This window comes from Nerophis lumbriciformis, linkage group LG13 (assembly GCF_033978685.3).
Source record: "Nerophis lumbriciformis linkage group LG13, RoL_Nlum_v2.1, whole genome shotgun sequence".
In the NCBI taxonomy this organism is placed as follows: domain Eukaryota; kingdom Metazoa; phylum Chordata; class Actinopteri; order Syngnathiformes; family Syngnathidae; genus Nerophis; species Nerophis lumbriciformis.
The window spans coordinates 14,497,987-14,520,184 of NC_084560.2; the positions used below are offsets into that span (position 1 = coordinate 14,497,987).

At 38.6% G+C, this 22,198-nt stretch overlaps 2 protein-coding genes across 4 annotated transcripts in view; one reads left to right on the forward strand and one right to left on the reverse strand.

Moving 5' to 3' along the window:
* Window positions 1-10,547, forward strand: part of ssb (small RNA binding exonuclease protection factor La) — a 23,702-nt gene extending 13,155 nt beyond the window's left edge. Inside the window, exons 4-12 of the mRNA XM_061971649.2 lie at window positions 5,299-5,473; window positions 7,526-7,633; window positions 7,716-7,819; window positions 9,159-9,230; window positions 9,315-9,357; window positions 9,421-9,561; window positions 9,647-9,833; window positions 9,898-10,020; window positions 10,085-10,547. Of these exons, the coding sequence (XP_061827633.1) occupies window positions 5,299-5,473; window positions 7,526-7,633; window positions 7,716-7,819; window positions 9,159-9,230; window positions 9,315-9,357; window positions 9,421-9,561; window positions 9,647-9,833; window positions 9,898-10,020; window positions 10,085-10,170 (1,039 nt within the window). The 3' untranslated portion in view covers window positions 10,171-10,547. The remainder of the gene's footprint in view (window positions 1-5,298; window positions 5,474-7,525; window positions 7,634-7,715; window positions 7,820-9,158; window positions 9,231-9,314; window positions 9,358-9,420; window positions 9,562-9,646; window positions 9,834-9,897; window positions 10,021-10,084) is intronic.
* mettl5 (methyltransferase 5, N6-adenosine) lies at window positions 10,195-21,304 on the reverse strand. 3 transcript variants are annotated; one of them, XM_061971652.1, is made up of 7 exons: window positions 21,223-21,304; window positions 17,982-18,096; window positions 17,736-17,920; window positions 14,527-14,609; window positions 10,702-10,753; window positions 10,590-10,639; window positions 10,195-10,296 (listed from the first exon to the last, which is right to left on the reverse strand). In XM_061971652.1, the coding sequence occupies exons 2-7, from the start codon at window positions 18,089-18,091 to the stop codon at window positions 10,255-10,257; spliced, it is 522 nt and encodes a 173-aa protein (XP_061827636.1). In that variant the 5' UTR covers window positions 18,092-18,096; window positions 21,223-21,304; the 3' UTR covers window positions 10,195-10,254. The 3 variants fall into 3 exon arrangements, with proteins under 3 accessions (XP_061827636.1, XP_061827635.1, XP_061827634.1); XM_061971651.2 differs by having other exon boundaries at window positions 10,706-10,753; window positions 21,061-21,274; XM_061971650.2 differs by having other exon boundaries at window positions 21,061-21,274.
* Window positions 21,305-22,198: the final 894 nt, after the last annotated feature.

Sequence of the window (22,198 nt, forward strand, 5' to 3'; positions counted from 1 at the left end):
GAGTCAGTGTCGCTGTTGTTCTGTGAATCCTGCCTTCCGGAAAGCTCGGACCACAGTTGTGACCGAAATATCTGCCCAAGCATTTACGATCCACTGGCAAATGTTGGCGTATGTCGTCCGAGGCTGTCTGCCCGTCTTAGTGAAGGTGTGTTCGCCTTCGGAGCTGTGTGAAAAAAGCCACCCGGCCTCTTCGCGTAAACTTCCCTTAACCACTCGCTCATCTTTTCTTCATCCATCCATCCCTTCGAGTTAGCTTTTATGATGACGCCGGCTGGAAAGGTCTCTTTTGGCAAGGTCTTCCTTTTGAATATCACCATGAGTGGAAGTTAGCATGGCAAGCTAGAACCACAGTGAAGGATGACTTCTCATTCCCTGTGGAGCGAATATTCACCGTACGTGCTCCCGTTCCACAGTGCGGTTCAGTTGCTGTGAAATACGGTAGTAATCCGTGTGCGGATGGAGAGATTGCGTCTTTTTATGAACCGGATCGTTTAGTAGGAGCCATTTTGTGGTCTTTACAGATGTAAACAGGAAATGAAACGTACGGTGATATCCGCGCGTTTTTTCTTCTTCTTCCGGGGGCGGGTGAAGCGCTTCCTGTTCTATGGGGGCGGGTGAAGCGCTTCCTGTTCTATGGGGGCGGGTGCTTTCCTTGGCGGTTGCTTGCGTAGAAGAAGAAGCGCTTCCTGTTCTACCGGGAAAAAAGATGGCGGCTGTTTACCGAAGTTGCGAGATCGAAACTTTATGAAAATTAATCGTAATAAAGCGCACCGGGTTATAAGGCTCACTGTTAGCTTTTGAGAAAATTTGTGGTTTTTAGGTGCGCCTTATAGTGCGGAAAATACGGTACTTTGAACGGCGGGCACGCAAGATACGAATGCATCGGTAGAGCAGTTTTAAATCGCTGCAGTTTAGGGAGAAAATTCCAGGTGAAAATTCGATTTTGATGTCTTTAAAAAAAACAAAGCAAATAATCACTCAAATTGTGTTCTTCTTCCCTATAGTCAACAAGACGAGCATTGTGGGTCGGCCCGCATGTGGAACAACAAAGCAAGCATGATTTAGCCAAAACATATTCACCTCCACACTTAAAATCTAAGGTTCAGCAACACTTTGGATTTTGTTAAAACAGCCATGCTGCTTTCAAATACACTGGAAGCAAGACTATTCTTACAACTAATTTGAAACGTCAACATTGAATCAGCGTCTACTAGATATTTGTATCGTGATCAGGATGTCAATTATATCTATTCTCCAACCCTTTATTTATTGAATCAAAAATACTGAAATTCCACGACATAGTGAATTTGCAAACAACTAAAATTATACACAATGCAAACTATAACCTGCTAGCCAAGAATATACAACCATTTTTTTAACAAAAGAGGAGAAATATAATCTTAGAGAACAACACTTAAGACCTTCAGTATATCAGTATGTGGAATTAAATGATGGAATGGATTAAGTAAAGCATCAAACAATGTACTAATATGATCCACTTCAAGAAACTCTTCAAACTTTAAAGTGTTTACAAAGTACAAAGAAGAAGATAAACATTCTGAATTTATTTCATCCATCCATCCGTTAACTTTTTCAAAATAATCTTCCCTTAATTTTCAAGATAATCTTACTCATCTCAACATATGAAATGTAATTTACTTCACTGAGTATTATTTATTTATTTTTATTGTGATTACTTACAGAGTATATTGTGAATAAATTGAGAACAGGAGGTGAACAAAAGTTTTAACAACTGTTATGTAAAAGAAAAGGTGTAGCATTAAATAAGCTCTGCTTCTTCCTACTCCTTTTCGAACATGTTGAAAAAGAAACTTGAAATTGTGATGTATCATGTTGTATGCATGCTCCAAATAAACTCAAACTCAATTGATGAAGAGGTATCTTAAATTAGGGCTGCAACTAACGATTATTTTGGTAGACAATTAGTCGACTAATCAGATAATGAAGCGTACATATTTAATGGCTTTAATTTTTCCATCTACTTCAAAATGCATCTTAAGTTATTTTAGGCATGTGCTTACGAACAACAAAGATGACTAATTTATTCATAAATATTTATTTATATTGTCACCGTGCTGCTCATTCAGCTGTTACAAAAAGTAAAATGACTGATAAAATGTTGTCCATTTAAAAGGAATGGAAAGGCAGAGTGATTAAAGAAAACAATTAACCTTGTTTATGTATTAAAGTTAAAATAGCAGCAATAAAAACAAACAAAACACAAAATCTAACTTCCTCAAAAAGAAAAGCATTTAGTGATGTTTAAAAAGCTGCAGACTGGTACCGGTATATTAACTATTGATGAACTCCTGACAGTTTTAGCACTATTCTACTCAATGTGTAGAATTATATATTTTATTAATTCCTCAAATGTTGGCTATTTAATAGATTGTGTGTTTAATCTTATGATACCTCCGCATTGGTGCCTGTCTGTACCTCTGTGGGATTTGCGTTTGTTAAAGTGCCTTTATTTACGGCATTGCAAATTGATGCTGTCATTGAATTGATGTAGACTAAGTTTAACTGGCTGATTTTGGCTACAATTATAGTTATTTTTCACACGACTTCATCTTACTCTTGTTAGCTAGCTAGTAAGGCAACCGTACTTACTGTCCGCATCCTCCCTCCAAATGTCTCCGCTTTAAATGCTGGCGTATCACAGATGTACTGCCATAAAAACAAGGTCTGCCTTGCAAAATGAGCAAAAATATTCCTGTTTTTGACAAGAATAAGAGAAAATATCCTCACACTTAACATGTTATCACTGGCAATGTTTGCAAGTGACCCACTCCCGGTCAGAAAAACACGAGTGATGACATCACGACCATTGTCCATCCAGCTACCCATTTTCTACCGCTTATCCCTTTCGGGTCCCGGGGGGTGCTGGAGCCTATCTCAGCTGCATTCGTGCGGAAGGCGGGGTACACCCTGGACAAGTCACCACCTCATCGCAGGGCCAACACAGACAACATTGTTGACAAATTTTATTGTGAGATTTTATTGTCGACTAATTGTTGCAGCCCTTTCTTAGATGCATCGGATTGTTGCTTGTGAATCGAGAGGTATACAGCGCTCAAATTTAACCGCGGCATTTGCCGCGACCGCCCTCGTCATTTGCTGTAATGCCCGAAAATTTGACCAACATTTGCGGCAAGAACATGCCATGACCGCTCTTGACTTTTTACTAGTTAATGGACGAGGGATGTAACAGTATAATTATAATTTGCGATAATTCCCGACAGTAATACCGTTAAATTTTTTAATTACAGAAAAACCGTCATTTATTAATTAATAGGTGTGAGACTCATACTGTATTTATCATTTTATATCGTTTTACCTTATTTATTTTTTTTATCTTTGAAGGGTTAAGGGTCTGTTGACTAAAACATTGCAGTTAAAGGCAGTACTTTTTTAGATTTACCGGTAAATAAAAAGAAGCAACAGCAGTATTGCATACCTTGAGTCATGTTGTAATTTAATTCCTTTCTTCAGTGTAGAAGAATAATTGTAGCACAGTTTAAACATGCTGCTTTTTTAGTGATGAAGTACATGCATACAAAAAAGGTGAAACGATTCATTAGATCGGGGGCGGTGTACCGTATTTTCCGCACTATAAGGCGCACCTAAAAACCACAATTTTTCTCAAAAGCTGACAGTGCGCCTAATAACCCGGTGCGCTTTATTACGATTCATTTTCATAAAGTTTCGGTCTCGCAACTTCGGTAAACAGCCGCCATCTTTTTTCCCGGTAGAACAGGAAGCGCTTCTTCTTCTACGCAAGCAACCGCCAAGGAAAGCACCCGCCCCCATAGAACAGGAAGCGCTTCACCCGCCCCCATAGAAAAGGAAGCGCTTCACCCGCCCCCGGAAGAAGAAGAAAAAACGCGCGGATATCACCGTACGTTTCATTTCCTGTTTACATCTGTAAAGACCACAAAATGGCTCCTAATAAGCGATCCGGTTCATAAAAAGACGCAATCTCTCCATCCGCACACGGATTACTACCGTATTTCACAGCAACTGATATTCCTGTGAACCGCACTGTGGAACGGGAGCACGTACGGTGAATATTCGCACCACAGGGAATGAAGTCATCCTTCACTGTGGTTCTAGCTTGCCATGCTAACTTCCACTCATGGTGATATTCAAAAGGAAGACCTTGCCAAAAGAGACCTTTCCAGCCGGCGTCATCATAAAAGCTAACTCGAAGGGATGGATGGATGAAGAAAAGATGAGCGAGTGGTTAAGGGAAGTTTACGCGAAGAGGCCGGGTGGCTTTTTTCACACAGCTCCGAAGGCGAACACACCTTCACTAAGACGGGCAGACAGCCTCGGACGACATACGCAAACATTTGCCAGTGGATCGTAAATGCTTGGGCAGATATTTCGGTCACAACTGTGGTCCGAGCTTTCCGGAAGGCAGGATTCACAGAACAACAGCGACACTGACTCCCGATGACTTCTACGAGACGGAACCGGCCATTTTGGATCCCGTATTCGCCCAACTTTTCAATTCGGACACCGAAGACGAAGAATTCGAAGGATTTACGAATGAAGAATAACTTCAGAAGGTGAGCGCTATGTTTATTTTGTGTGTTGTGACATTAACGTTAAAGCAACATTATGTTGCTATTGTTCTACACCATTTTGAATTTTACTATGTTTGTGATTGCACATTTGCGTACATTTTGGGACAGAGTTGTTAGAACGCTGGTTTTCAATATATTATTAAAGTTTGACTGAACTATCTGACTGTTTTTTTGACATTCACTTTAGCGCAGCGTTTTTTTGACATTCACTTTAGCGCAGCGTAGGCGCGGCTTTTAGTCCGGGGCGGCTTATTGGTGGACAAAATTATGAAATATGTAATTCATAGAAGGTGCGGCTAATAATCCGGTGCGCCTTATAGTGCGGAAAATACGGTAGGTTAGTTGGTAGAGCGGCCATGCCAGCAACTTGAGGGTTCCAGGTTCAATCCCCGCTTATGCCATCCTAGTCACTGCCGTTGTGCCCTTGATCAAGACATTTTACCCACCTGCTCCCAGTTTAAATGTTGCTTGAAGATGTAGATAATGGGTTTCACTATCTAAAGCGCTTTGAGTCTCTAAAGAAAAGCGCTATATGTATACACATATAATTCACTTCACTTCAGATTGGCATATGCAACGTGGCTAAATCGGACATTAAAAAGTAGTAATGGGCCATCTGTAATTAATAGTTTTATATGAATGTTAAAACCCAAATGGACTCATCAAATTCTTCATAATTCCTTCCCAGGCTAAAATCTATTACCTCAGATGCCGATGTCATCATTTCCGCTCTCAAGAAATCTACCACTGGCCTCTTGGAAATCAGCGAGGACAAGACCAAAATAAGGAGGACCCAAGAAAAACCTTTACCTGAGCTGACCGACGAGTACAAAGATACTGTCAAACACAAATCAGTGTACATTGTAAGTTTATGAATTGTTAAATTGTCTGTTTTTTGTGAAAGTAATATGAAAGTCATTTCCCTCCAACTTATGCTGGAAATAGGTACTTTGTTTTTGTTGCGCCCACATTCCCATAACATTGATTGTCAACAGGTGTAAATGTTTGCTTTATATACTCAGGGTTTCTCCTTAATGTAATTGAATGTGGCGCACCGCCACAGCATTTTTATTACTGCCACACCTTGTAAATAAGTAAAAAATAAAACGAATTAAAGTGATATATATATTGTAGCACCCAGAAAAAAATCACACAAAAATCCGACGCTATTTTTAACTTTAATTACCAACCTTATGGACAACAATTCCAACAGGTTTTACCTCCCATTAAAACAATTTTGTCTTGAGTCTTCGCTTCCCCCGACACACAACACTTCCTCATTCTCTGCCAATCAAATTTAAGGCATGGACGGTGTGTTTGTGACTATGGGAAAAACTGACATCCAATACAAACCACACATACATTAACATTAGCTGGTCGTTACAGTATGACTAGATATATATATATATATATATATATATATATATATATATAAAAATAAAACCTATTTGCGCACTGTTGACAAGTGATGTACTGAAAACTTGTCAACCGAAAAAAAGACTGATCACCAAAAATCGCGCTACTGAAACCGGATGTAATCAAAACGCACGCCACTATCTGGAGCGTTGTCAGCATGTCTGATGTGGACGTGGTTTTTATTTATATTGGAGATATACCCGTGCGGACAGTCATCTTCAAAATGTACAAATATTAAAAGGACAGTGGCGGCTTTTAAAAAGAGAAAAGTCCAACTCGAGCAATCGTGCTAAGCAGTTGTGACGTCATGCTCGCTTCAGCTTCTTTGGACAGGGATATGGAGAGAATAGTCTCTAAACATGAGTACATTCTACAACACCACCAGAAGAAGATGCTAGTTTTTAATTTCAAAATAAGTCATTAAGTCTGTAAACACTTGGAAAAATCCCAACAAAGTACCTTGTACAAAAAGCAGTGACAATTGAAAATATGGCTAAAGCAGGGGTGTCAAACTCAAATACAGAGTGGGCCAAAATTTAAAACTGAACAAAGCCGCGGGCCAAGGTTGAACAAATTAACCTTGTAATAGGGACCCAAACAAGTTTTGCATTGAATATTGAACAAGCAAGGCTTATATAACTTTATAGTGACATGCAAAATCGAGTTTCAAATAATAATAATTCTAAAATATCAATGGCATATCAAATATAATTTAAATACAAATGTAATTCCTCTTTTCTATTTGCAGCCTTCTGAGGTAAATATCAACATTAACTTTTTCCACAGGCTAATAAATTTGAAAATAAAATAAAAATGAATAAACCAACCATTCAGGACTTTAAACTGCTCAGTTTGCAACACACTGATCTAATCTGATGTGCCCAAGCCAGATACCTGGCATCTTTTCTTGGATGCTAGTTCATTAATGTCGGGGCTCAGGCTTTGAGCTGAGGCAACCTTCATTATCGAACGAAGGTGTTCATCAGTCATTATATTTCGTAGTCCACCCGGACCACAGTCTTGGGGGCGTGCATTAAAGGCCCTGCCTTTAACGTCCTCTACGAGCTGTCGTCACGTCCGCTTTTCATCCATTCTAACAGCGCGCCGGCCCAGTCACAAGATATGTGCGGCTTCTGTATGCACACACACGTGAATGCAACGCATACTTGATCAACAGCGATACACGTTACACTGAGGGTGGCCATATAAATAACTTTAACACTGTTAGAAATATACGCCACACTGTGAATCCACACCAAACAAGAATGACAAACACATTTCGGGAGTACATCCGCACCGTAACACAACATAAACACAACAGAACAAATACCCCCCCACCCACACATACACACCTTGGCAGTTTAGGGGAAAACCCTGCTACTGTATGTCTTGTGATTGACTAGCGAGCAGTCTAGGGTGTACCTTTCTCCCAATGTCGGCTGGGATGGGTCTCACTCACCCAGCATTTCACTGGACAATCATTTATTTTTCTTCTTCAGAAAGGTTTTCCCTTGCCAACGACCCTCGATGAGATCCAGGAGTGGTTGAATGGAAAAGGCAACATAGAAAATGTCCAAATGAGGAGAGACATGGAGAGGCAGTTCAAGGTAGTAAAGCATTTACTAATACATGTAGGATCTGTTCACATCATTCTGAGCTTGATATCATCTCAAAATCTTATTTTGGCAGGGATCAGTGTTCATCTGTTTTGATTCCGAAGAGTCATCCAAGAAGTTCCTTGAACGCACGGATATAAAATCCTTCAAAGATAATGAGATGCTGGTGTTATCAAGGTAGGTATTACTGGCATGTTCCATCATATGGACTGTTTTGTTGATGGTGGTATGTAAACACCATCACTCCACTCAGTGACTCTTGTTAATAGCTGACCTCTGACTGCATGCGGTCATTGCGTGTATCAAACAAAAGGTTCCAAAATAATTTTTTCCCATAATGTAAATTCGAGTGATCAGTTTCCGACACCAAAATAATACAAAACTCATTTTTTTAAAATGTTTTAGTTTTCCATAGAGAAAGCTGTTAAATGTCTAAATGACCATTTAAATTAACTTTACTGAAGACTTTTGTTGGCTAAGATGGCAATGCACAGAGAGCAGTGAGCTACTTTGCATTCTTTCACTTTGCATACACTAGTGTTTCTCACCTTATCAAAGTGCTAGTCTGTGGCTCCACAGTGGTTTATTTTGCAGTCGTACTCATGTCGGATTCTTTGTTTGGACACTTGATTCTGCGTTGATACGCATGAAAACAGATTACTTTGTTATGCACAATGTTTGGATGTATGATAACCAAAAATAGCATACGAAAACCAGGGCAAGATTTTGATGAACATTTTAGTCAAATACCAAATCATACAAACACAGGCCACTGTCCTAACTGTGAGATTAATCAAATGTAAACTGATTACAGTAAAAAATACATGCTGTTTTATTTCATTTTTGAGTAGCATTAAACATATTTTAAAATACTTAATTGTGTCACTATCTGCAATGGAGAAATTAGGATTTTTGCATGTGTATTTTATAGTCACCCACTTGAAAAACAAAACAATGACATCCACATACACATACAATCTTGTTTTTGCATGTTTTTTACCCTATTAAAAGGTTTTGAGACCGTAGGTATGGGTAGAGCCAGGGTCTAGAAAGAACATACAGTACAGGCCAAAAGTTTGGGGACACCTCCTCATTCAATGAGTTTTCTTTATTTTCATGACTATTTACATTGTAGATTGTCACATCAAAGCTATTACACCTGTGAAGTGAAAACTCTATCAGGTGACTCCCTCTTGAAGCTCAAGAGAATGCCAAGATTGTGCAAAGCAGTAATCAGAGCAAAGGGTGGCTATTTTGAAGAAACAACAATATAAAACATGTTATCAGTTATTTCACCTTTTTTTGTTAAGTACATAACTCCACATGTGTTCATTGATAGTTTTGATGTGACAATCTACAATGTAAATAGTCATGAAAAAAAGAAATGAGGTGTATCCAAACATTTGGCCTGTACTGTATTTGTACAAGCTTACCCCCCGCTATGTTACCTAACTGGATGTAGATGCATTTGATAAGAGTAATTATGGCACGCATAAAGAAACATTTTTGTTTTCAGAGGAGACTACCATGCAAAGAAAGCAGAGGAAAGAAAACAACACAAAGCTGAAACAAAAGCAAAAGTAAAACAGTGAGTACAAATGCAAAATAACACATCTACAGAACATTTTCCAATTTTAAACCACACTACAAACCATCTTATGATCTCCTTTAGGGATAAAGAGCAGCATCAGAAAAATGTGGAGGAGAAGGATATGGTATGATGCCGACTAAGCATTATTGATAGGATAACTACTTCATGCTAAGGATTTATTTGACAGAGTGTGCTCTTGGAAGAACATTCGGGTTCCTTATTAAAGTTCTCTGGAGAGCTACAAGATGTTTCCAGAGAGGACTTCCATGAACTGTTCTCAGGGCACGGACGAATCAAGTGGGTTGATTTTACAAGAGGGGCCAAAGAGGTAAATAACTACAGCGCTTCTTTTTCTCAAGCTTCATACTTGAAGAAGAAATTTGTTCATCAGACTTGTTTTGGCTTCTACCAAGGGCACCCTTCTATTTGACAAAAATGCAAAGGAGGCATTTGAGAAAGCCAAAGAGGCGAATGACGGGGAGCTGAAAGTTAAGGACAACATAGTTACATGGCAGCTGCTTGAAGGAGAGGAGGAGAAGGAGGTCCTGAAGAAGATTGTTGAAGCACAACAAGATTCTTTCAACCGAAGCAGAGGAAAAGGTAAGCACCTTTTCTCAAAGAAGCTTGATCAGTACTTTTAAGTTAATCTTTTCTCCCTCAAAAGGAGGCAGAGGAAAATTTGGCGGGCGAGGAAGAGGATTTCGAAAGGGAAAAGGTGGCAGAGATCAAGGCAGAAGTCAAGGCTACCAGGGAAAAAAGACCAAATTTGACAGCGACGATGAAGATGGTAAACATAACTCATATGTTTTGATATTACATACAACAATGCTAAGTTGCTGCTTTCCTCTCAGCCCCAACCCCAGTGCCCCCCAAGAGAGAACTTGAAGATGCTGATGGTCCTGCAGCAAAAGTGGCCAAAACTGAAAATGGATCTTAGTAAGAGACAAGAAAGCAGTCAATATTTCTTTTGGACAAAACATTTATTCTATACAAAGGCAAACAAAAGTCCCGATAAGACACTTCAGGCTTTGGAGAACCGTAGGAAGTCCACCTGGATGTCAACCTAGAGAACAGTTTGGTGTCACTTTTGTCTACTTCTTAAGTCCTTTCAAACTCTTGCCATAAGCACCTATGTTTCTCTTAAAACCATCTTTCTGCTTTTTGATGGTAATTTGATTTCAATCAAACATTTTAGTTGTGTGACAAACAAGATTCTGTTTGTCTATATTTTCCTGTAGACTCTCTACATTAAATAATTGCTTATTTTTTACGTTTTAAGTGTGAATTGCAAATAAATCATGCCCAACAAATGAACAGTTTGAATGTGTCTGTTGGAGCAGCTGGCCATAAACTCACCGATTTCTTTTTGTGGAATTTATAAGATGCTGGCAGGTCGTATCTCAGTTCTGTTTAGACAAAAAAGGGAAGTCACTCAACAGGTTGTCTTCTGTTAGCATTTTTTTTATACCTGCAATCACTTCCATCTTCATTCCCCAGTCATTTGCCTTCTTTTGTATGTGCTGGAATTGAATTCACAATAGAAGTAAGTAAATAGATCGGTCAGATGTTTGCTGCTCTCCAATAAATTTCCTGCAAAGCAACTAGAATAAGTCAACATTCATAATACCAAAAACAAGGCAAAGATGTTAAAATAGCCATGGGGGCAGCACAAATGGCCTTCCCATTATGCTTTGTTGTCTAGAATGATGGTTGATTTTTCATTCTCAGTATAAACGGGTCATTTTTTGCACTTTCATTAATATTGATGGTGACATTCCATTACGGGAATAAATTTTTTGAAATGTGGACAAATTAAGCAGAATCCTTAACCTTCTGAGTTGCATTCAGACAGCTGTGGTGATAATTAAGGATGTGCCAATCGATTGGATGAATTTTGTGAAAAAGTATGTGATTGCTGATCATAAATGCTGAATGAACCTAATTATGTGTTTCAATAGTGTGGAGCCACTCCTCTAAAAGTCAGTGCTTGTTAAACTTGTTTCACCTTGTACAACCTCAGAAAACACTTGGCTCTCCAAGTACCACCATAAAGATCAACAATAAAAAAACAGTGTAGTAGTCCTAAGTATTCATTAAACACAAGGCAGACGTTTAAATTGAGCATATTTAATCTGTTGGGCCAAAGCACAAACAATGATACTCGATGTACAGAACATATTTACAGACTTCTTTGGCGTACCACAGTTTGAGGATCACTGCTCTAAGTTACATATGTTAGTAACTTAAGTATCATTGGAGTAGAAGGCGGAACATTTTACACTAAGACACTGGTGTCAAACTCAAGGCCCAGGGGCCAGAACTGGTCTGCCACATCATTGTATGTGGCCCGCGGAGACCTGAATTTTTTTTTGTCAGTAAAGTACCTTATATTTTCCTATTAAATGCTTTTTTTTCAAATTAATTTAATGCATACCTGCCAACTACTCCGGTTTTCCCGTAATTAGTACGGTTTTCATCAACCTATTCCGGGTTACGTTTGCAGTGATTAAAAATACGGTTTTTCATTAATTAAAATTTTTTTTTTTTTTTTTTTAAGTTTTATTCACAAAATCGCGTAACAACAATGACAATCGACACTGCTTCCCGTAACTTCCTATCGAGCCATTCCGAATGCCATGCGCGAGGCTATTTATAGCACCGCTGCCAAGCATGAGGCACCTGTTGCCATTGTTTCCAAACGAGCGAACGATCATGGAATCAGCCGGAGAAAAATCGCAAACGAGTCTTAAACCGAAAAGAAAACTGCAGTCATTCTGTGAAGAATATTCAAAAGCCTATCCGGGAATAATTATCTGTTCCAAAAAGGGTGAAAACTACGCGAATTGCACCTTGTGCAGACAAGATTTTTCGATCGGACACGGAGGAATTAGCGATGTAAAAGACCACGTTGGGACAAAAAAAACACAAGTCTAATGCCCTTGCTAGCGATACAAGTGGAAAACTTTCAACGTTTTTCGGATTTTAGCCACAAAAAGGTAATGACACCAATGTTATCTATTGGAATTGTTTAGTACTGTTATACTGTTAAAAGTGTTTATACTATTTATGCTTTCAAGTCCAAGTTGAAGAAATCTTGTTAAATGTTGACAGCATAACTACCAAAATACAGAAGTATGTCCTTAATATTTTTGCAGTGCTATTTCTGTTGAAAAGTTAAAATGATTACATTAGAGATGTGATGTGCCACTTTTCAAGTGTCTGATGGCTTAAATTAATTTTCATTAATTTTTCATATTTTGAATTCTTTTGAAAGGCTTACAAAAAAACTACATTTGAATTGTAATTCCATGCAATTGACAGGACTATTAATTTTAATGAAGGTTAGCTTACCATGTTTACAGTATGATAATTGTGATAGAAATGTGAATTTTAGGCACAGAATAGTTTTTACAATTGAACAAGGCAGTAGATTATACAAGCTTGGACAGAAAGTTAATGACACCAATTTTTTTTTTTTATGGAATTGTTTAGTACTGTTTTACAATTTGTTTACTGTAAAAAGTGTTTATACTGTTTATACTTTCAATTAACAAATTGAAGTCTTGTGAAAGGTTGACAGGATAACTGGCATTAACTGTCAAAATAATTTCAAACTATTGAAGTTAGCTTACAGAATAAACATGTCAATCAACCCATATGATTTTTGCTGTAATATTTTTGTTTTGAAAAGTCACTGTGACTGATAGAAAAGTGATGGTTTTAGCAACATTTTAACCTGTCTGAATGCTAATAATCATTTTGGGTCAGGGGGCGAACCTGAACCCCCCACCAGGACTTTGTCCTGGACCTACCGGGGCCTGCGGCCCCTGGACCCTGGCTACTAGGTTTTTCTGATTTCAAAAGTTGGCAGGTATGGTAATGCATTAAATTGCAGACCTTGTCAACTGTAATATTATCCAAAATTGCAACAATTATTATACTTTCCAAACAATTTTTTTTCAAAATACAAATACTTGTTTGACTTGTGATTTCAAAGCAAATTATCAATTAAATTGTACTATTATATATATATAATAGTACAACATATATATATATATATATATATATATATATATATATATATATATATATATATATATATATATATATATATATATATATATATATATATATCCATTTTCTACCGCTTATTTCCTTTTTGGGGTCGCGGGAGCCTATCTCAGCTACAATCGGGCGGAAGGCGGAGTACACCCGGACAAGTCGCAACCTCATCGCAGGGCCAACACAGATAGACAGACAACAATATATATATTGGGGACGGCGTGGCGCAGTGGCCGTGCGCAACCCGAGGGTACCTGGTTCAATCCCCACCTAGTACCAACCTTGTCATGTCCGTTGTGTCCTGAGCAAGACACTTCAACCTTGCTCCTGATGGGTGCTGGTTAGCGCCTTGCATGGCAGCTCCCTCCATCAGTGTGTGAATGTGTGTGTGAATGGGTAAATGTGGAAGTAGTGTCAAAGCGCTTTGAGTACCTTGAAAGTAGAAAAGCGCTATACAAGTACAACCCATTTATCATTTATATATATATATATATATATATATATATATATATATATTAAAATTTACGGTGGCTTTAATAGCATATACGGTAACTGTAAAACTACTACCGGTACTTTATTTTTTACAGTAAAATTCTGTCAACTGAGCTGCCAGTTTTTTACTGTACAATCTGTCTTACTGTAAATGGAATTAAAGTAAAAAAGTGGCAGATCAGTTGCCAAAATAAAAAAAATACTGTGGTACTTTTTCTATTTACACTATATTGTAAAAAAAAACACTATAATTTACAGTAAAAAAAACAGCTTTACTGTTTTCCATTTACTGTATTACTTTCTTAAAAAAAAAAAAGAAAGTATATTTACATTAAAATTCTGGTGACTGTCAGTTTTTTACTGTAAAATCTACAGTATTTTTTTATACAGTGTATGGAAAAAAAATGTAATATTCAGATGCATGGGGGAAAAAAATCATATTAGTTGTTACAAGCGGTCTTCTGATTGGCTGCCTTATATATTTGTGACGTGGCCCTCGATGAAAACCAGTTTGACATCGCTGCACTAAGAGGAAAGGAGTAAGGGTCTAATAAGGAACTCATTTAAATATTGTGTTAATATTAAACTCAAAAGCATTCACCATAAATAAATAAAAACATTTATGGTTAATAAGTGTGATTAGTATCGGCCAATCTCATGAGTGATCGTATCAGCAGAAAAAAACTCTGATAGAACATCCCTAAAAACCTTACACGCTCACAATTTTCTGTGTTCTTACCTGACGTGTGGATGTTTTATGTAGTGAATACACAGCTGTCTTTGCCATTGTTACAGCTGCTCTTAAGAACTTCATGTCCATACCTAAATAAGACGACACAATGCCACGTTACCACCACATTAGGGATGTCCCGATCCAGGTTTTTGCACTTCCGATCCAATACCGATACTGACCGATACTGGCCTATCCGAGCATGTATTAAAGTTTAAAGTTATTTAGCCTACTTAGTTGTCAGAATCATGTTGAAAAATGTTTTAGTACTCTTGATAACAACTAGCCAGCTGAATTAGGGGAGTTTGAATAATACACAATGGTTGGTAACAAGAAACTGACCTGTTTATTCAAGGATAAACACAAAATAGACAAAATTATACATGACAAACAGAAATGGCATCATTGAACTAGGGCTGGGCGATATGGCCTTTTTTTTAATATTGCGATATTTTAAGGCCATATTGCGATACACAATATATCTCTCGATATTTTGCCTTAGCCTTGAATGAACACTTGATGCATATAATCACAGCAGTATGATGATTCTGTGTTTTGATTGATTGAGACTTTTATTAGTAGGTTGCACAGTGAAGTACATATTCCGTACAATTGACCACTAAATGGTAACACCCGAATAAGTTTTTCAACTTGTTTAAGACGGGGTCCACTTAAATTGATTCATGATACAGATATATACTATCAGATATATACTATCATCATAATACAGTCATCACACAAGATAATCACATTGAATTATTTACATTATTTATAATCCAGGGTGTGGAGGGGGGCGCCTGATGTACCGGTAAGTGTCAAAAAGACAGCCAAAAGAGTTTGATATGAGAATAAATCTAAAGTTAAAATATAGGGTACAAATGCAAAATGTTCTTTCAAGCTTGCATGTCTACATTAAAACATTCTTCTTCATACTGCATTAATATATGCTACTTTTAAACTTTCATGCAGAGAAGGAAATCACAACTAAAAAAATCACTAATTTTTTCATACGGTGTTGATGTGGAAATGTTTGCCATTTTGATGGTGTGGAGTCTGGACGTGTGGCACCGAATGGAGATAAGCGTCTCGACAGACGTGACAATATTTGAACAATGATGACGAAAACTGTTGTCTCTGTCGTGTCCGTGTGTCGAAAATTGTTATGCGGTTATTTTTTTATTTGACTTTGTGCGTGGCATAGATTTGCCGTGCGCAGAGGACGCTTGAGCAGGCGCGCACCTTAGCGGCTGCGCTAGCATCACAGCTAACGTTAGCCATGCTGCTACCTCTCTGCTGGGAGAGGACGTATACGTATATGACGTGACAGTATGTGACGTGTGTAAGAAGGTGCGCTCGCTGTCTGTGAGAGGGAGACACAGGAAAGAGTGAGAAGAGCCTGTCGTGTAATGCCAGCAGCTAAAGGCAACTGCGTGAGAATTGTGGATGTGTTGAAGGTGTGCTGGAAAATGCAGAACGGAAATTACGGAGCAGCAGAAAAGTGGAATGTATTATTTAAATAGGTGCGTTGGAAAACACGGACCGGAGTTTTTTTTTAAACTGGATCGGCATTTTCCCATGCCTTGCCGATACGCAATTTTTGGCAAATATCGGCAGTCGATCCGATCCAAATATCGGATCGGGACATCCCTACACCACATGTTAGATTTGGCTGACCCTGACAGAGATGTGTGAAAAAGATGAAGAAAAAAATATACTTTTTGTTTTAATGTATTTTCTGTAGGAGAGCAAACATGACACAAACCTTCCTAATTGTTAGAAATCCCACTGTTTGTATTAAACATGCTTCACTGATGACAGTATTTGGCAAGCACCGTTTTGTACTACTAATTTCAGCGATCCTTGAACTCATCGTAGTTTGTTTACATGTACAACTTTCTCCGATACTCCCACAGAAAGACATGTTTTATGACACTCCTTGTCTCATTTTGTCCACCAAATGTTTTATGCTGTGCGTGAATGCACAAAGGTGAGCTTTGTTGATGGATATTTGATCAATCAATGAATGCAAGCTAATCGATGCTAACATGCTATTTAGGCTAGCTGTGTGTACATATTGCATCATTTGTAGTTATATTTGAGATCATTTAATTTCCTTTACTTATGTCCTCTGTGTATTTGATTTAGTTTTGCACATCATGTGTATGTAGTATTGGCTGCATTTCTGATAGTTGTTTGTGTGCCATGTTGTTCCAGACCACAGCAAACTTTACCCAACTTGCAAAGATTGTAATAAATCCATTAGAAGAAGACAGTGTGTGTCTTTTAACTTGGACACACACATCTATACCTTTGGCCATTCTATGCCAGGAGTTATCTCACCCTCTGAGAAGCCTCTGTTTTCCTAATATTTCTAATGTTGTAAAAATGTGTAGAATACTGTCGACATTTCAAGTGAAGTGAAGTGAAGTGAATTACATTTATATAGCGCTTTTTCTCAAGTGACTCAAAGCGCTTTACATAGTGAAACCCAATATCTAAGTTACATTTAAACCAGTGTGGGTGGCACTGGGAGCAGGTGGGTAAAGTGTCTTGCCCAAGGACACAACGGCAGTGACTAGAATGGCAGAAGCGGGGATCGAAACTGCAACCCTCAAGTTGCTGGTACGGCCACTCTACCAACCGAGCTATACCGTCCCATTTCACACACAGTTATTTTGATAGTAGGCTAATATAGACACTTGCAACATGTGTTGCCTTCATTATAAAACTTATATAAGGCTTTTGTTTGTTGGAGGCTCCAGACAGATTTTTTTTGGGTATTTTTGGTCCAATATGGCTCTTTCGACTGCTCAGTGGCCTAGTGGTTAGAGTGTCCGCCCTGAAATGGGTAGGTCGTGAGTTCAAACCCCGGCCGAGTCATACCAAAGACTATAAAAATGGGAGCCATTACCTCCCTGCTTGGCACTCAGCATCAAGGGTTAAAATTGGGGGTTAAAGCACCAAAAATGATTACCTGGTGCGGCCACCGCTGATGCTGCTCACTGCTCTCCTCACCTCCCAGGGGGTGATCAAGGGTGATAGGTCATATGCAGAGGATAATTTTGCCACACCTAGTGTGTGTGTGACAATCATTGGTACTTTAACTTTAACTTTCAACATTTTGGGTTGCTGACCCGTGGGTTAGTCTGTCTACTATTTAATGGGAAATGCAAACTACATTAAAATCTGATAAGCATAAAGCATGCGTTCCTACTCACCCTGGTTGTGTTTAGTTCCAAAAGGTGGGTTCATGATGACAGTGTCAAACGTGTTGTTGTAGTCCTCTGCCCTCACCGCACACAGGTCACACTGGACCAGATCAACATTGGAAACCTCAAATTCCTCCGCGTTTCTTCTGAACGTGTCCAGCGCATCGTCGTCAACGTCGAAGCCAACGCAGAGTCTTTAGAAGACACGTGGGGTTGAAATCATGGCGAAATAGAGAAGAATGTGGGGAGTCTCACCCTGCTTCAAGCATCGCCGCTCCTATGCTGAGAACTCCACAGCCACATCCCAGATCTGCTACGAGTTTACCTTGGATGTCATCAAATGTGTTGTGTATCGTGTACAGCATGCATGCTGTGGGAACAAAGTGTTGTGTAAAGCAGACAAAAAGAATTGTGTAAAGCAGACCTGGGCAAATTAAGGCCCGTTGAACTTTTCAATCTGGCCCGCCGGACTTTCCCGAATAATTTTTTTAGATGTTTAAAGGCCTACTGAAACCCACTACTACCGACTACGCAGTCTGATAGTTTATATATCAATGATAAAATCTTAACATTGCAACACATGCCACTAAATGCTTACTAAAGTGCAATTTTAAATTTTGCGCGAAATATCCTGCTGAAAACGTCTCGGTATGATGACGTCGGCGCGTGACGTCACGGATTGTAGAGGACATTTTGGGACAGCATGGTGGCCAGCTATTAAGTCGTCTGTTTTCATCGCAAAATTCCACAGTATTCTGGACATCTGTGTTGGTGAATCTTTTGCAATTTGTTCAATGAACAATGGAGACAGCAAAGAAGAAAGCTGTAGGTGGGAAGCGGTGTATTGCGGCAGGTGTTGTGCCGGATAACGCACCCCCGCCGTAGAATGCACCCCCTGACTGTTGTGCATTTCATTGTTTACATTCCTGAAATATGACAGTCAAGCTTTACCATTGGCCTGTGGAGAACTGGGACAACAGAGACTCTTACCAGGAGGACTTTGAGTTGGATACGCAGACGCGGTACCGTGAGTACGCAGCTTCCAAACTTTTGATCGCTTGCCCGTACGTACGTGCCGCTATGTGCATATCACGTACGTAACTTTGGGGACTTTAGGGAAATATATGTGCTGTATGAACTTTGGGGAGGTGAACGGTACTTTGGGCTGTGGGATTGAGTGTGTTGTGCAGGTGTTTGACTTGTATTGGCGGGTTATATGGACGGGAGGGGGGAGGTGTTTGTTATGCAGGATTAATTTGTGGCATATTAAATATAAGCCTGGTTGTGTTGTGGCTAATAGAGTATATATATGTCTTGTGTTTATTTACTGTTTTAGTCATTCCCAGCTGAATATCAGGTCCCACCCGCCTCTCACAGCATCTTCCCTATGTGAATTGCTCCCACTGCCCTCTAGTCCTTCACTCTCACTTTCCTCATCCACGAATCTTTCATCCTCGCTCAAATTAATGGGGAAATTGTCGCTTTCTCAGTCCAAATCGCTCTTGCTGCTGGTGGCCATGATTGTAAACAATGTGCGGATGTGAGGAGCTCCACAACCTGTGACGTCACGCGCATATCGTCTGCTACTTCCGGTACAGGCAAGGCTTTTTTATCAGCGACCAAAAGTTGCGAACTTTATCGTCGATGTTCTCTACTAAATCCTTTCAGCAAAAATATGGCAATATCGCGAAATGATCAAGTATGACACATAGAATGGACCTGCTATCCCCATTTAAATAAGAAAATCGCAATTCTGTAGGCCTTTAAGATGTAAAGTGTCGCTGCCATTATGATGTGCAGTGATGTTTTCTAATGACCGTAAGTCTTCAACTATACTAAGTCTTTCAATGCTTGGAATCTGCATGATATACTAGTTACTATGGTTTGATTGATTGAAACTTTTATTAGTAGATTGCACAGTACAGTACATATTCCATACAATTGACCACTAAATGGTAACACACAAATAAGTTTTTCAACTTGTCGGGGTCCACGTTAATCAACTCATGGTAACATAGTCATCTAATTAGTTACTATGGTCATCTAATTCAGTGGTCCCCAACCACTGGGCCGGGGCCCGGTACCGGTCCGCACAAGAAATTAAAAAGAATAAAAATTTTTTTTTTTTTTTATTAAATCAACATAAACAAAATATACTCTTACAATTAGTGTACCAACCCAAAAGACCTCCCTCCCCCATTCACACTCATTCGCACAAAAGGGTTGTTTCTTTCTGTTATTAATATTCTGGTTCCTAGATTATATATCAATATATATCGATACAGTCTGCAGAGATACAGTCCGTAAGCACACATGATTGTATGTTTTTATGACCAAAAAAATAAAAAATATAAATACATACCCTCCCCCTGGTCCGTGGGACAAATGTTCAAGCGTTGACCGGTCCGCGGTTACAAAAAGGTTGGGGACCACTGATCTAATTAGTTACTATGGTCATCTAATTAGTTACTATGGTCATCTAATTAGTTACTATAGTAATGTAAGTCACAGCAGCTCAGACGAGGCACCAAGCAGTGTGGGTGGGGAGTGTTTCCACAGAGTGTTTCCAGAGCCTGAAATGTGGGTGTCAGGGACAGACGTGGAAGGAGATTTTTACAACAAAGTTCTAAAGCTTAGTGATATATCACATATATCACATTGTAGGTGGGTTTATTTTTACCCTTCGTGTTCATATTTCACTGTGTTTGTTGCATTTTTGTTGCGTTTCGCTTGATTGTAAAATATGTGGATGGAGAGGGGGTGTGACGTTAATATGTTGTCAATATTCAGTGTTTTATCCTTCATAGTTAATATTGTAAATCCCACATTCTTTATTTTCATGTACATTCTGGGTGTCTCATTCAGTAAATAAATTAAAAATTCAATTCTGTTTTTTAAGGCGGTGTGTTATAACGATTTTAGCGTTCAAGCAGACATTATTGTGAGGTTTTGTTCCTAAAAATAGATATACCTGCCACCAGACACATTTTTTTTCTCTAACTTTGGCTAAAAATAATTGCCCAGGCCTGGTGTAAAGCATACAAACAAAGTATTGTGTAAAGCATACAAATAAAGTATTGTGTAAAGCATACAAAGTATTGTGTAAAGCAATGATTCCCGGGCGCGGCCACCGCTGCTGCTCACTGCTCCCCTAACCTCCCAGGGGGTGAACAAGGGGATGGGTCAAATGCAGAGGACACATTTCACACACCTAGTGTGTGTGTGTGTGTGTGACAATCATCGCTACTTTAACTTAACTTAACTTAACTTAACTTAACTTAACAAAGTCCATCTCGTCACCCACAAGAAAGGTAAACTGACGTCGTGTACTCACCAGCAATATGCGCGCTGGTTGGGTATTGTTCTAGAAGGATTTTGGGCTCTTCAAATGTATCCACTTGCTGAAGGCAACTTTCTAACTCTTTAAGTTTCATTGTGTATCGCTAAGGAGCTCCTAACTTGTCCATAAAATGCCCAAAGAGGGAACTTGCGTTACCTTTTCTTTGGTGGTGGGCGACCTCCGTAATGGTGCATCAATCAAAACAGTCCGCATGGGAACTAACTCCTCCAAACCATGGTTCTGCTCGAGAACATTTTTTGAGCTACATACATTTTTTGAAATAGATTTATGTGATAATATAAACTATTAATAATATATCATGGTGTTGAAAAGTTAAAAAAAACACGTAGACAATAATAATGACAACTGTAAAAAAAAAAAAAAAAAAAAAAAAAAAAAAAAAAAAGAAATCGACGACTATTAAGCGGTGTGAAGTTGCAATGTTTGGGGGGTTTATTTTTAGTAATACCAAATCGTTTAAGGGTTTTAAAGATTTTTATTTTAGGGTTTCTAATATCTAATTTTAAATTGTTCAGTAATCTGTTTTTTAGACGGAGCATTTATACAGGGTGAATAAAAAAAACACGCCAAAATTATTACGTATCTATCCAGTTCTAAAGCATTGTAATAGACTGATAGACATATCCTTATATACCTAACTGTGTGTGACTTTTCTGTGTTTCTATGTTAAAGATAAAGTCGATGTTCCACCGTTGCCAGCAAATAATTCAATGTAAATTTAAGGTGCCGTTTGATTGGGCACTTTGGTTGTCAGGGGCAACAAACTAAAAGGGGCAACGTCTTAAAATGCCAGCAAAGTCCACAAGGAGTTAAAACATGCAATTAAAAATACAATCAAAGTCCACAAAGTGTAAAAACATGCAATTAAAAAAACAATCAAAGTCCGCAACGTGTAAAAACATGCAATTAAAAGTACAATCAATTTCCACAGCAATAAAACATGCAATTAAAATCCACAACAATAAAAACACTCTAAGACATGCATGGCAATGAAACATAAAAAATAAAATCCCCTACTTGTGTCCCATCACATATATACTCTGATGATTATCTTGTGTGATGACTGTATTATGCTGATAGTATATATCTGTATCATGAATCAATTTAAGTG